We start from the raw sequence: 15,065 nt of genomic DNA on the forward strand, positions 1-15,065 counted from the left end.
CGCCATGGTGGAGGCCGTAGCGGAGGCGGAAGGGAAAGAGTGCCCCCACGGCACAGGCCCGCCCGCGGATCGGTGGGCCCCGATCGCGGGCCAGGCCACCGTGGGGGCACCCCCCCGGGGTCAGATCGCCCCGCGCCCCCCCCCAGGACCCCGGAGCCCGCCCACGCCGCCTGGTCCCGCCGGTAAATACCAGGTTTGATTTACGTCGGCGGGACAGGCAATTCCTGGGCGGGACTTCGGCCCATCCGGGCCGGAGAATCCAGCGGGGGGGTCCCGCCAACCGGCGCGGCCGGATTCCCGCCCCCGCCCAATCTCCGGGAGCGGAGACTTCGGCGGGGGCAGGATTCACGGCGGCCAACGGCCATTCTCCGACCCGGCGGGGGGTCGGAGAATGACGCCCCTGGTTCGCTCTGTTCTCTCTCCACAGATGTTGTCAGACCTGCTGGGACTTTCCAGCGTTTTCTGGGGGTTTTTTGTTCCAGATTCCAGCACGCGCAGTAACTTGCTTTTATATATGCACATAGATTCTTGACTAACTAAGAGAATCAAAGGGTACCCAATGGGGATAAAACAGGGCAGTGACATTGCGGCCACGATCAGACCCGCCATGGTCTTACTGAGTGGCCGAGCAAAGCTGGGGACAGATAGCCTTTGCTCCTAATTGGTATGTACCTATCTATGTTCGCACGCCGGAGCTATAAGTTCCTTCTTTTCAAAACTCCTCTACCCCGGTCCTTCGACCGCCACATTTTTGGTGGATCATTTGAAAATAAATCGTGAGCTGCTTTCATGGCAAAAGTCTCAATAAAAAGTGAAACAAGGCGCGTGGTCAAGGTACGGTGAGAAACCTCTTGGTCCCGGGATTCTGGCGGTGGTGGTTGAGGCGACGGTTGGGTTTCGCTGTTCGAAGCCCGTTACTATGGCGACGGTAAACAGGCGCGCGCTCGCGGCTGCCTCGCCTTGAGAAGGGAGGCTCCAGTCCAGCCTTCGACATGGTGGTGTTCCTACAGTTCGCAGATCCCGTGTTGAAACACTACGTCAAATCACACTCACTTCCGCAGGTCTATGAGGTAATTCGTTGCTGCTTTTTTTGTGGGGGGGGGAGAAGAAATCTGCTTGTGTTGAAAATATTGTTTCTCTTGCGTTTCGACAGCTCTTCCCCCTCAAAAGGGGTCCATGGTCATCTGGGACGATGGCGACTTTAACTAACCCCCCCCCCCCCCCAAACAAAACACCCGTGTAAGGCAAAGCAAACCGAGTGAAATCACTGCCCAACACGTCAATTAAACGTTCAGATTATGTTGCCGCCATCCGACCCCCTATTCTCGTTTCTGCCCGTTTAACTATCATTGTTATTCGTTTCAGACTTGTCCTCCTAGAAATAAAGGACTTGCATTTAAATTGTGCCATCCACGACCTCAGGACAACCTCTACATCCAATGACATGTAAACGTTGGGTTGCAATCACTGACTGATGCTCTATCAATTACGAAGAGACAAGAGTAGAGTGTAATCCAGGCTTTATTAAGTAGAGATGTGTAGCCGCCTGCAGCTGCTGCCGAAATGGCTGTAGCTCGGTGAGCACACCCATTTATACTCCGCCTACTGGACGGAGCCAGCAGGCAGGGATCTACCCCCGTACCTGTAGTACAGGAGTCTTACCATATTACATCTTGTATGTGATATATACAACAGTGGTGAAATGAAAATCACTTATTGTCACAAGTAGGCTTCAATTGAGTTATTGTGAAAAGCCCCTAGTCGCCACATTCCGGCGCCTGTTTGGGGAGGCTGGTACGGGAATTGAACCGTGCTGCTGGCCTGCTTGGTCTGTTATAAAAGCCAGCGATTTAGCCCAGTGTGCTAAACCAGCCCCTGGTGACTACCACATTCACCCCCTGTTAAAGAGTCCAGTGGGGGTGGTGTAAAACTATTTACATGCATTTTAAGGTTAACATTTTGGGGAAAGTTCACAAATTCTGCCGATCGGGTGCCTTGATCCTCCGTTGTGAGCGCCGCAGTCCCGGTGGCGATGCAGGTGTCGGCTCGGTCGCCGGTGACTACGGGAGCGTGTAGACCATCTTCATCCGCGGGTGGGACCAAGGGGAGAACGGATCATCCTGGAGCGGGGGCTGTGGTGAGGTGCTGGGGGGAGAAAGGGTGGCGCCGGGGCAGAGGGGTGGGGGGGACCCAGCTGTGCCAGGTCCCTGAGGGAGACTGTGTCTTGGCGGCCATCGGGGTACGCCACGTAGGCGTACTGCGGGTTTGCATGGAGTAGCTGTACCCTCTCGACCAACGGTTCCGCCTTGTGGAGCCGCACGTGCTTGCGGAGGAGAACAGGTCCTGGAGCTGCCAGCCATGTTGGGAGCGAAACCCCGGAGGTGGAATTCCTGGGGAAGGCAAGGAGACGTTCATGGGGGGGGGGGGGGGGGGTTGCATTAGTCGCCGTGCAAAGTAGCGATCAGCTGGAGTGAAGGGCGTCGGGGAGGACTTCCTGCCAACGGCAGACCGGGAGATCTTTGGACCGTAGGGCCAGCTGGATGGCCTTCCAGACTGTCCCATTCTCCCGCTCCACCTGCCCGTTTCCCGGGGTTGTAGCTGGTCGTCCTGCTTGAGGCGATGCCCTTGCTGAGTAGGTACTGGCGCAGCTCATCACTCATAAAGTAGGATCCCCGGTCGCTGTGGATTTAGGCGGGGAAACCGAACAGGGCGAAGATGGTGTTGAGTGCTTTGATGACGGTGGCAGACGTCATATCGGGGCATGGGACGGTGAAGGGGAATCTGGAGTATTCGTCGACCACGTTAAGGAAGTACATGTTTCGGTCGGTGGAGGGGAGGGGCCCTTTGAAATCCACGCTGAGGCGTTCAAAGGGGCGGGAGGCCTTCACTAGATGCACGCGATCTGGCCGGTAGAAGTGCGGTTTGCACTTTGCGCAGACCTAGCAGTCTCTGGTGATAGCCCTGACCTCCTCAATGGAGTAGGGCACATTGCGGGCCTTTATGAAGTGAAGGAACCGGGTGACCCCTGGGTGACAGAGAGCGTCGTTTAGGGTCAGGAGTCGTCCACTTGTGCGCTGGCACATGTACCTCGGGATAGGGCACGGGGGCCTCGTTGAGCTTACCGGGGCGATACAAAATCTCGTAATTGTCGGTGGAGAGCTCGATCCTCCACCTCAAGATTTTATCATTTTTGATCTTGTCCAGCTGTGTGTTATTGAACATGAAGGCAACCGACCGTTGGTCAGTGAGGAGAGTGAATCTCCTGCCTGCCAGGTAATGCCTCCAATGCCGCACAGCTTCTACGATGGCTTGGGCCTCCTTCTCGAATGAGGAGTGCCGAATTTCGGAGGCATGGAGGGTGCGTGAAAAGAATGCCACGGGCCTGCCTGCCTGGTTGAGGGTGGCGGCCAGAGCGACGTCTGATGGATCGCTCTTGACTTGGAAGGAGGGACGTCTCGTCGACCGCGTGCTGCTGGTCGTGGCCGCAGATGGTGATGTTATCCTTGGCGATGTTGGCCTTGATACGGTTGATGGCCTGATGAGCCTCGACCGTCAGGGGGAAAACGGTGGGGTGAATGATTGGGCGGGCCTTGTCCGCATAGTTAGGGACCCACAGGGCGTAGTATGAGAAGAACCCCAGGCATCGTTTGAGGGCCTTCGGGCAGTGGGGGAGGGGAGTTCCATGAGGGGGCGCATGTGATCGGGGTCGGGCCCTAGAACTCCATTTTGCACCACATGGCCGAGGATGGCTAAGCGGTTGGTGCTGAACACGCACTTCTGCTTGTTGTACGTTAGGTTGAGGAGTTTGGTGGTGTGGAGGAATTTGGAACGGTTAGCGTCGTGGTCCTGCTAGTCGTGCAGATGGTGATGTTATCCAGGTATGGGAAGGTGGCCCTCAGTCCGTACCGGTCAACCATTCGGTCCATCTCCCGTTGGAAGACCGAGACCCAATTAGTGACGCCAAAGCGAACCCTAAGGAACTGGTAAAGGCGGCCGTCCACTTCAAACGCGGTGTACGGACAGTCCGCCTTGCGAATGGGGAGCTGGTGGTAGGCAGATTTCAGGTCCACTGTCTAGAAGACCCAGTACTGTGCAATCTGATTGACCATATCAGATATGAGTGGGAGGGGGTACACGTCGAGCTGCGTGTACCGATTGATGGTCTGACTGTAGTCAACGATTATCCTGTTTTTCTCTCCAGTTTTCACAACTGCCACTTGGGCTCTCCAGGGGCTGTTGCTGGCCTCGATAATGCCTTCCCGCAGCAGCCGCTGGACCTCGGACCTGATGAAGGTCCTGTCCTGGGCACTGTACCGTCTGCTCCTGATGGCGACAGGTTTGCAATCCGGGGTGAGGTTTGCAAACAGAGAAGGCGGGTCGACCTTAAGGGTCATGAGACTGCATACAGTAAGGGGTGGTAGGGGCCCGCCGAATTTCAGGGTTAGACTTTGGAGGTTGCACTGGAAGTCCAGGCCGAGTAGCAAGGCAGCGCAGAGGTTGGGGAGGACGTAGAGCCGGAAGTCGCTGAACTCTACGCCCTGGATGGTGAGGGAGGCGGTGCAGTACCCCCAGATCTCCACAGAGTGGGATCCGGAGGCCAGGGAGATTCTCTGGTTAATGGGGTGTACCGCAAGGGAGCAGCACCTTATCGTATCGGTACACCCCATAAGCTCTTTGTGCTCCCAGAGTCAAGATGGCATGATGTCTTGTGCCCATCGACTTTTGCCGTCGTCGACTCGGTTGCGAGGTTGTGCGGCCGGGACTGGTCGATCGTGATGGAGGCGAGCTGTAGCTGGTGTTGGAAGGTCCCTGGCTGGTCGGCAGACGATGAGCGGCCCGATGAGGTGCCCGACGAGCAGAGGTCCAGAGGTGGGGAAGATGGTGGCGCCCATGGGGCGCACGTGGCGGGCAGCATTAAAGATGGCGGTGCCCACGGGCCGCACGAGGCCTGATGGGGGAAGATGGCGGCACCCACGGGCCGCACGTGGGTTGCGGGGGTGAAAATGGCGTCGCCCACAGGTCGCACGTAGTGGGCGCAGGAACAATGGGCCTGGTTACAGCGGCGATCGAGCGGGCCTGGCACAGAGCAGCGAAATGTCCTTTCTTCCCGCAGGCCTTGCAGATTGCGCTCTGCGCTGGGCAGCGCTGCTGGGGGTGCTTTGTCTGTCCGCAGAAGTAGTACTTGGATCCCCCGGAGTTGGCTGGCTGCCGCCCGGCGCAGGCTTGGGGTTGGCTGAGGGCAGTCGCTGGTGGGGTCCGCGATGGGGTGTTCACTGGTGGGGTCCACGATGTCCAGGAGTGGGGCACCATGCGGTCGGGGGCGCACGCTTGTACATTACGGGAGGCGACCGTTAGTGAGATCGCGAGTTTCTTGGTTGCCGCGAGATCGAGGGTAGCCCCTTCTAAGAGGCGCTGGAGGATGTACGCCGACCCTATGCCCGTAATGAAAGCGTCCCTAATGCTGGGGGTGCGGCGATGCGGAGCTAAGCCGCACGATTCGGCAGCTCCCGCTACCATGGACTTTCGGGCTCGCTAGAGGAGCCCCAACGGAACTTTTTTTGACAAAAACCCATGGGGAAGGGAAGAGAGAGGTCCTCCTCCAACGCCTATGAAACGGACCCGAAGTGCAACGGCCAGAAAAGCGGCACTGGAGCAACGGGAGAAGCGAGGTAAAAAAAACAAAATGGCGGGGGCCAGGGACAAAGGGGAGCTGCAGGAGTTCATCAAGCGCTGCTTCGAAGAGCAGCGCGAGGAGATGCGCAAGGAGATGCTGGCGCCTATGCTTTCGGCAATTGAAGGACTCGGGATCACCCAGAAGGCCCACGAGGTTAAGATCCAGGAGGTAGAGAAAAGAATCAGCCAGAATGAGGACGAGGTCTTGGGCCTGGCGGTGAGAGTGGAGCAGCACGAGGCGCTACACAAGAGGTGGGCGGGAAGACTCGAAGACCTGGAGAACAGGTCGAGGAGAAAGAATCTGCGGATCCTGGGTCTCCCTGAAGGAGTGGAGGGGGCTGATGCCGGGGCAAACGCGAGCACGATGCTTGGGGCGATGCTGGGTGCGGAGGCCCCTTCGAGGTCGCTGGAGTTGGATGGGACACACCGGGTGCTGGCGAGGAAGCCCCAGGCAAATGAGCCGCCAAGGGCGATGGTGGTGAGGTTTCACCAGTTCACGGACAGAGAGTTGGTCCTGAAATGGGCCAAGAAGGAGCGGAACAGTAAGTGGGACAATGAAGAGATCCGAATATACCCGGAGTGGAGCACGGAGGTGGCAAAGCGGAGAGCGGGTTTCAACCGGGCCAAAGCGGTGTTGCACCAGAAAGGAGTGAAATTCGGAATGCTGCAGCCAGCGCGACTGTGGGTCACATGCAAGGGCCAACACTATTACTTCGAAACGCCTGAAGAGGCGTGGACCTCTGTACAAGCCGAAAAGTTGGACTCTAACTGAGGGTTTGTGAGGGTGGGGGGGATGTTTGAGGTTTGATGTGTGATGGTTGTTGTATATAGGGGGTCAATCACGCACAGGAGATGTTATATGGGCTGGGGGAGAGAGACAAGAGCGACAGGAGCTGCGCCAGAGGCGGCGGAGTGGGCTGTGGAAAGCGCAGGGTTTCTCCCGCGCGCGGGAAGAAAGGCGGGAAGGGCAACGAAGGAACGCATATTGATTGGAAGACTCCCACACGGGGAGGTCAATGGGACAGCGGGGGAAGCCGGGGTCAGCAGGTGTCAGCTGACTTACGGGAGTGACATGGGGGGAGCAAAAAAGCTAGTCTGGGGGACTGGAGGGTGAGGGAGGCGTGGACACGGGACTTGCCCAGAAAAGGAGATGGCAGGGGGCGGGGGCGGGGGGGGGGAGGGGGAGGGGTGTGAGAGCCCCTCCAATCCGGCTGATAACGTGGAACGTGAGGGGGCTGAATGGGCCGGTGAAGAGGGCTCAAGTGTTCGCGCACTTAAAGGGACTGAAGGCGGACGTGGTCATGCTCCAAGAGACTTACCTGAAGGTGGCGGACCAGGTCAGGTTAAGAAAGGGATGGGTAGGACAGGTAATCCACTCGGGACTGGACGCGAAGAATAGAGGGGTGGCAATATTAGTGGGAAAGCGGGTGTCATTTGAGGCCCAGACTATTGAGGTGGACAATGGAGGGCGATATGTAATGGTGAGCGGTAGGCTGCAAGGGACGTGGGTGGTGTTGGTAAACGTATACGCCCCGAACTGGGATGATGCAGGATTCATGAAGCGCATGTTGGGGCGCATTCCGGACCTGGAGAAAGGAGGCCTGATAATGGGAGGGGACTTCAATACAGTGTTGGATCCAGCACTGGACCGCTCCAAATCAAGGACTGGAAAGAGGCCGGCGGCGGCCAAGGTACTTAGGGGGTTTATGGATCAGATGGGGGGAGTGGACCCATGGCGGTTTGCAAGGCCGCAGGCCAGGGAATTTTCTTTCTTTTCCCATGTACACAAAGCCTACTCCCGGATAGATTTTTTTGTTCTGGGCAGGGTGCTCATCCTGAGGGTGGAGGGGACGGAGTATTCGGCCATAGCTGTTTCGGACCATGCCCCGCACTGGGTGGAACTGGAGCTGGGAGAGGAGAGGGACCAACGCCCGCTGTGGCGGCTGGATGTGGGACTGCTGGCGGATGAGGTGGTGTGTGGGAAGGTGAGTGGGTGTATCGAAAGGTACTTGGAGGCCAACGACAACGGGGAGGTGTGGGTAGGGGTGGTATGGGAGGCATTGAAGGCGGTGATCAGGGGAGAGCTAATCTCCATTAGGGCTCATAGGGAGAAGACAGAGGGCATGGAAGGGGAGAGGTTAGAGGGGGAGATTTTGAGAGTGGACAGGAGATACGCAGAGGCCCTGGAGGAAAGATTACTTGGGGAAAGACGACGGCTCCAGACGGAGTTTGACTTGTTGACCACAGGGAAGGCGGAGACACAGTGGAGGAAAGCGCAGGGGGCGACCTACGAGTATGGGGAAAAGGCTAGTCGGATTGCTGCCACACCAGCTCCGTAAAAGGATGGCAGCGAGGGAAATAGGGGGAGTCAAAGATGGAAGGGGAGCCACGGTTCGGAGTGCAACGAAAATAAACAAGGTATTTAAGGCCTTCTATGAAGAGCTGTACAGATCCCAGCCCCCAGCGGGGGAAGAGGGTATGAGACGATTCCTAGACCAACTGAGATTCCCGAGGGTGGAGGAGCAAGAGGTGGTTGGTTTGGGGGCACCAATTGGGTTGGAGGAGCTGAGCAAGGGTTTCGGGAGCATGCAGGCGGGGAAGGCCCCGGGACCGGGCGGGTTCCCGGTGGAGTTCTACAGAAAGCGTCCCTAATTAGGAGTTCGGAATGTTCAACGGCCGAAACGGCCTGGCAATCGCTGTCCCTCACCAGGGCTTCCACAGACTCACCGGGGAGTTGATGCCGCGTGGACAGGAGGTACCTGGCGTAGAGCTTGTTGGTCTGCTGAGTGTAGTTCTCTTTCAGTAGCGCCATGGCCTTGGCGTAGGTAGGCGCGTCCCGGATGAGGGGAAAGATATCGGAGCTCAGCCGCGTATACAGGATCTGGAGCTTCTGTGCCTCTGAGAGGGTTCTGTCGCAGATCCGATGTAGGCTTCAAAGTAAGCTAGCCAATGTGCGAAGGCCGACTTGGCGTTGTCTGCTTGAGGGTGCAGCTGCAGATGATCCGGCTTGATGCGGAGGTCCATCATTGTAAAATCTCTGCTTAATAAATTGATGCTCTTTTAATTACGACGAGACGAGAGTAGAGTGTAATCAAGGCTTTATTAAGCAGAGATGTGTAGCCTCCTGCAGCTGCTGCCGAAATGGCTGCAGCTCGGTGAGCACACTGGGCGGAGCCAGCAGGCAGGGATCTACCCCCCTACCTGTAGTATAGGAGCCTTATCGTATTACATCTCGTATGTGATATATACAACAGTGGTGCCTACCACACTGACCATCAAGGACTTCCAACAATAATTGTTTTATTAAGTACTCTGAACAACTTCTACACGCTTCCACTCTGCCCGTGCTCTGGGGAGAACTCCCAGGCTTCCGGCATGTGAGCCTAATGCGGGCGGACCCTGCTGTGGCATGTTTTGCAGGCTTAAGAAGTGCAGTATAATAATTCATATTACCCTGGGCATATATTACTCTGTGCCTAGCTGAGCATACTGCCAGGTAGCTGGACTGTGGGTATAGGGGGCTGATTGTAATATGCTCAAAGGCCCAGGCATGTGCAAAATTCCTGGGCAGGATTCTCCCATTCGGTGGCAGAGTGTCCACGCCGTCGGAAATGCCGTCGCATTTCATGACCGCATGCATGGGCCGCTGGGAATACTGATTCTGGCCCCTACAGGGGCCGCTCCAGTCTCCCATCCCGGCGCGAACTGTGCGCTGCGGGATCCGAGCAGTAGCACCGGCGCCCACCCACGCATGCGCGGTGGCCTCCCTCAACGTGCCGGCTCCGACACAACATGGAGTTCAGGGGCCGGCACGGAAGAAAATAGGCCTGGGGAGCGAGAGGCCGGCCCGCCGATCGGTGGGCCCCAATCGCGGGCCAGGCCCCATTGGAAGCCCCCCCGGCATCGGAGGCCCCCCCCGCACAGGCCGCACCCCGACCCTGTGCGCAGAGTTCTCGCTGGCTGCGACTATGTGTGGACGGCGCCGGCGGGACTCTGCCTCTTTAGTACAGCAGCCCACGACCGGCGCCGTGGAGAATTGTGTGCCGGCATCGGGGCAGCGTGGCCCAGTTGCGGGGATTCTCCGGCCCGGCCCTGGGCTGGGAGAATCCCGCCCTCTAAACCTAGTAGAGATGAACTGGCGACCATTGTCCATCATTATTCCCTGAGGTATGCCACGTGTGGTGAAGAGTCTCTTGAGCTTGGTTATGACTGTTTCACTCTTCATGTCAGGCAGGTGGTCGAAGTTCAAATCGCCCTGAGAACGAGTTTGTTAAGATCAAATGTTCCATTTGAAAATGTCAGCCGCCTTAAATAACCAAATAACCATAGGAGGTCTGGGACCTCATGTAGGTGCAGTGGTTCTTTTGCTTGATGCAGCATAAGTGCATTACTTGGTACACACCTAGATAACTTCCTCTCTATATCAGCATACAAGGAGGCCCAGCATTATGATTTCATTGCCCTCTATATCTGGTTGCTCCCAATCCTGGATGCTCTTAGTGAAGTTGCTTTGGATGGAGGTTGATGAATTGTTGGCCATCTTGTATGGTTAGTTCATCTCTGATGGCAAAAAATATGCAGAGGTAATGGAAAAGCTCCTTTGAGGACTCAGGCCAGCCCCTCATGATAATGTTATGATGTTGAATGCATGTGATGTTTGCCTGTAAGGCATCCTTAAGCTCCTGGATGTTATGAGAGGAAAGCACCTCTATGGTCATGTTGTCTATGTCTTCCTCATGATATGCCTGGTCTGTAGTGTGTAGGCAGGCATTTAGGAGGTTGGTTCTCAGGTGAACTTTGAAACTGGAATAGTTTTAATACTTTCTGCTTGAATCTGTATGATGTTTCTGAACTTTAATTGAATAAAGGTGCAAAGCAGCACTCAGGTTTCTGGCATTCGGTCCGACGGGCAGCCTGAGGCAAAAGTGATGTTACCGCCATAACATCGGAATGCAAGGCTTCAATCGCTGTCGAGGGGAGCAGGACTGAGGAGGGCGGGCAAGAACCAACCAAAAAGAACAGAGGCAAGATAGCCAACAGCAGCCATCCAGGAACACATGCGGTCGCCAAGGGTTGTGGCTGGCCACCAGAGCGAGAGCTGAGAGATGAACAGATGCGAAGAAGGCCAGGCAAGCACCTGTGTTATGTTTCGGGGAATCAGAAAGCAGCAGCCAGCAGGAGATGGGCAGCTCAATCAGAGCCAAAGGCCAGCCAGACAGATCTGAGAGTGAGAGAGTTCAGCAGCAACTGGACCGGGTGGCAAGGGCGAGAGTGAGAGAGCAGAGGCCAGGCCAGATAGCCAGCAGTATCAGCCAGGTAGCCAGCCAGGGGCACACGCAGCCGTTGAGGCTTGAGGCCCGGTCACTCGAGCGTGAGGCGAGCAGAGCATAGTCAGAACGCCAGGCAAGTGCCGTCCCCTTGTCTCGGGGAATCAGGGAACAGCGGTTAGCTGGTATGCAGTGACTTGACCACAGCCAGAGACCAGCTAGACAGGACTGAGAATGAGAGGGCTGGGCAGCAACCTACATCTTCTTCTTGTTGTTTTTGCACATTGAATTTACTGCCATTTTTGGTGTCAGTCATTTAGAATTGTGGCAGTGAACTCTGGCTCATCCTCACACCAAATCTTTTCACAATTTCTGAAAAATACCTCCCTGCCAACTCATAAGCTTAGTTTCATTTATCACTGCTTTTGAGCAGCTCAAACAATCATCTGCTTTTGATTAAAGAGGCTTCACTTGACAGAAGATTCTGTAGACTTATTTGTGAATCACTGAAATCAAGACAGATCGTATCCAGTCTATATGAAGAGACGCATCTGGCAGTCAAAAACGCAGGATGTTGAATGCGAGGTAAGAGGACAAAGCTAGACAAAAAGACAGTCTGGCACTTTATTGTAAAATATATTTGAAATTTTGAGCAGTGCCCAAACTGCACATTCATCCTCAACAATAACATCCACCCAACAGTTTTGGTGACTTGACGATGGCTTCGACCTGCTGATTTCTGGAGACAACATATCGCCTGAAAAACTTGACAAGATGTGAACTCTAAAATGGGAATGGAAGTACAAGATACTGTTCAAGCTCATTATTCTTCTGCTGCTGAAGTGAGGGAAGAAACCTACCCTGAAGACATTGCCTTATGGCCAAAATCTATTCCACTGGGTATAGTTGAATATTTTGCAATAAATAGACCAGAGAACATAGGTAACATGGAAAATTTGAGAAAAGAGTTTGAGGTTCAATGCCGAAAGCATGTTTAGAAGTCTTCAATGGTCCCAATTTCTCAGGGTGAAGATAAATGGCATGACGGAAAGAAGAAATCAGTAGATATTTTCGGAAACCTCTGAAGCAGTCTGCTGTTATGTTTGTAAATTATTCCCTGACCCTAGTAAAGGAAAACAGTCATTTGTCGATGGGTACTCTAACAGGACAAATGTTTGAAGAGATACTGCTGATCATGAAACTTCCAAAAGTCAAAAGGGTAAGTGCACATTCTTCAATGATGTAAATTATCTGGAAGAATTGATTCTGCATTACCAGCTCAGTTTGAAAATGAGCGTTCTTACAGGAGGAAAGTGTTGATATGTGTTGTTGCCACAGTCAAACTGCTGTCTTCCTTGGGACTACTTCTAAGAAGATATGATGAGTCATCAGTGTCAAATTGAAGAGGTAATTTTCTCTGTGAATTTGATGAACTTCTCATGCATTAAAAAAGTTATCAATTTTGTGATTCAGGGAAGACCAACTTTTTTACGCACAGAACCTACGATGAACTAATCACTATAATGGCAGAGTGGCTCAGAAACTAGTGCACTAATGAAGTCAAAGATGCCAAATACTATTCCGTAATAGTTTTTAAAAAAAATATATATTTATTAAAGTTTTTTAACACAATTGTTCTCCCTTACAAACAATAACCCCCCCCCCCCCCACCCCCCGTAACAAAAAAAAACGAGAAATCGCGCAGAGCAAGATATATACATGGCAAAATGATATATTTACACAGCTTTGTACACTGGCCCTCACCCGTACGTGCCAGTTTCCCCAACCCTTCATGTTATCTCTTGCTCATCCACCCTCCCAGGCAGACCCCCTTTCTCCCCCCCCCCCTTTCCCCCCTCTCCCAGGACGTCCCCTCCACCCCCCCCCCCCCCCAACCCCCCAAGGTTGCTGCTGCTGCTGACCGACCTTCCTCTAACGCTCCGCGAGATAGTCTAGGAACGGTTGCCACCGCCTGTAGAACCCCTGCGCAGACCCTCTCAAGGCAAACTTAATCCTCCAACTTTATGAACCCAGCCATATCATTTATCCAGGCCTCCAGGCTGGGGGGGCTTCGCCTCCTTCCACATTAGCAAGATCCTTCGCCGAGCTACTAGGGACGCAAAGGCCAGAATGCCGGTCTCTTTCGCCTCCTGCACTCCCGGTCTATTCCGTAATAGTTCATTCAACACCAGATGTGAGTCATGTGGACAAATTAACATTAATTTTAAGTTATGTGGCCAGCATTGGTGAAGTTGTAAAGCAATTTTCTGTTTTGTCCAGCTCCTATCCCATACATCTGAGTGTTTGGACGCAGCAGTTTTGGATATCATTTCAAATTTAGGTTTGGACATCAATAATTGTCGTGGGCAATTTGACAATGACACAAATATGGCAGGCAAATATTCAGGTCTACAAGCAAAACTGAACAATGCAAGCCTCTGTGCATTATTTATCCCATGTTCCAGCCGCTCCTTGAATTTAATCTGCAGTTGAATTATGTGAGGCAGCTGTACATGTATTTGACTTTGTTTAAAACCTGTATGCCGCTTTTTGATTTCCACACATCAGTGAATTTTCTGCAATCACACTTGGAGCAGGTACATGGAAAACATTTGGTGGTCAAAAGAATTTGTGACAAAGAGGTAGTCCCTCGTGGAGATGCTGTACTGACTTTGAGACTGAATCTTGTCGATTAAAAAGGAATGTTGGGGCGGCATGGTGGCGCAGTGGTTAGCATTGCTGCCAACGGTGCTGGGGACCCGGATTCGATACCGGCCCTGGGTCACTGTCCATCTGAAGCTTGCACATTCTCCCCGTGCCTGTGTGGGTTTCACCCCCACAACCCAAAGATGCGCAAGGTAGATGGATTGGCCACACCAAATTGCCCCTTAATTGGAAACAAATAATTGGGTACTCTAAATTTTTTTAAAAATCTTGTAAAGGAATGCTTATCAGACAAAGCCACACCAAATATGGGGCGGTGGTAGCGTAGTGGTATTGTCACTGGACTAGGAAACCAGAGACCCAGAGTAACACCTCTGGGGGACACAGGTTCAAATCCTGTCACTGCAGATGATGAAATTTGTATGAAAATCTGGAATTAAAAGTCTGATGACCATCAAACCATTGTTGATTGTCGTAAAAACTCATCCGGTTCACTAATGTCCTTTAGGGAAGGAAATCTGCTGTCCTTACCTGGTCTGGCCTACATGTGACTCCAGACCCACAGCAATATGGTTGACTCTTAACTGCCCCCTCAAGGGCAATTAGGGATGGGCAATAAATGGTGGCACAGTCTGTGATGCCCACTTCTCATGAACGAAAAAAAAAATATCCAGAGAAATCACATGTGAAAACTGAAGCAAAATTCTTAGCAGAGAAGTTTGAAAAGTACAAAATTGCCATTTTTACTGTTGTGGAACTATTTACTTCAAGGAATTATGGCTGTGAGCAAATCACTGCAAAATGTTGAAAGAACTTAATAAAATGCTTCACAATTGTTAGCCTCAGTTAAAAGTTTTGTCATGGGACTTCGGTGATGGTGATATGATGAGCAGATGCTCATCAGGTGGCTCTCCTCCAGAACATAGTCAAATAGGCACGTTTAGTCAAATTTAGCCTGAACATTCGGTTGTATCTCACCCACAATTAAGAAAGGGAAAGGATAGAATCATCATGCCAGCAAACGGCAGCTCCAGAGGCCGCAGCGAAGGCAGAAGCAGACGGATAGGCCACGAGCAGTGGGTGGATGAGTCGGCGGACCCACGAGGTGAGTGGTCCCCGGCCACCCCTGAGAGAAGAAGACTGATGACCTGAACAATGGATCCCCTCCCCCAACCTGGAGATGGATGGAAGACGTTCCTGAAGAAGGAACTGACGGCGATGAGGGAGGCAATTAAAGTGGAAATCCAGGTGGCGGTCAAGTTGGCAGTGATGGAGGCGTTTGTCACCATGCAGACGGCGATCAATGGACTGGGGAGGAAGGTGGAGGTGCAGGGGAAGACGATCCTCGAGCCGGAAAAAGCGTTGATGGACCAGAGTGACAGGGTTGTCTCTCTGGAGGCCGAGATCAAAAGGTTGGTGGCGACACAGGGGAAAGTTGAGGACCAGGAGAATAGGTCCCGA

The 15,065-nt window shown here is 53.5% G+C and overlaps 1 protein-coding gene across 2 annotated transcripts in view; it reads left to right on the forward strand.

The window, feature by feature from the left end:
- Positions 1-963: 963 nt before the first annotated feature.
- Positions 964-15,065, forward strand: part of fbxl13 (F-box and leucine-rich repeat protein 13) — a 444,736-nt gene continuing 430,634 nt past the window's right edge. For both annotated transcript variants that reach the window (XM_072471330.1, XM_072471332.1), the window contains exon 1: positions 964-1,070. In XM_072471330.1, the coding sequence (XP_072327431.1) occupies positions 993-1,070 (78 nt within the window). In that variant the 5' untranslated portion in view covers positions 964-992. The remainder of the gene's footprint in view (positions 1,071-15,065) is intronic.

The sequence above is a fragment of the Scyliorhinus torazame genome, chromosome 13, assembly GCF_047496885.1.
Source record: "Scyliorhinus torazame isolate Kashiwa2021f chromosome 13, sScyTor2.1, whole genome shotgun sequence".
NCBI classification, from domain to species: Eukaryota; Metazoa; Chordata; class Chondrichthyes; order Carcharhiniformes; family Scyliorhinidae; genus Scyliorhinus; species Scyliorhinus torazame.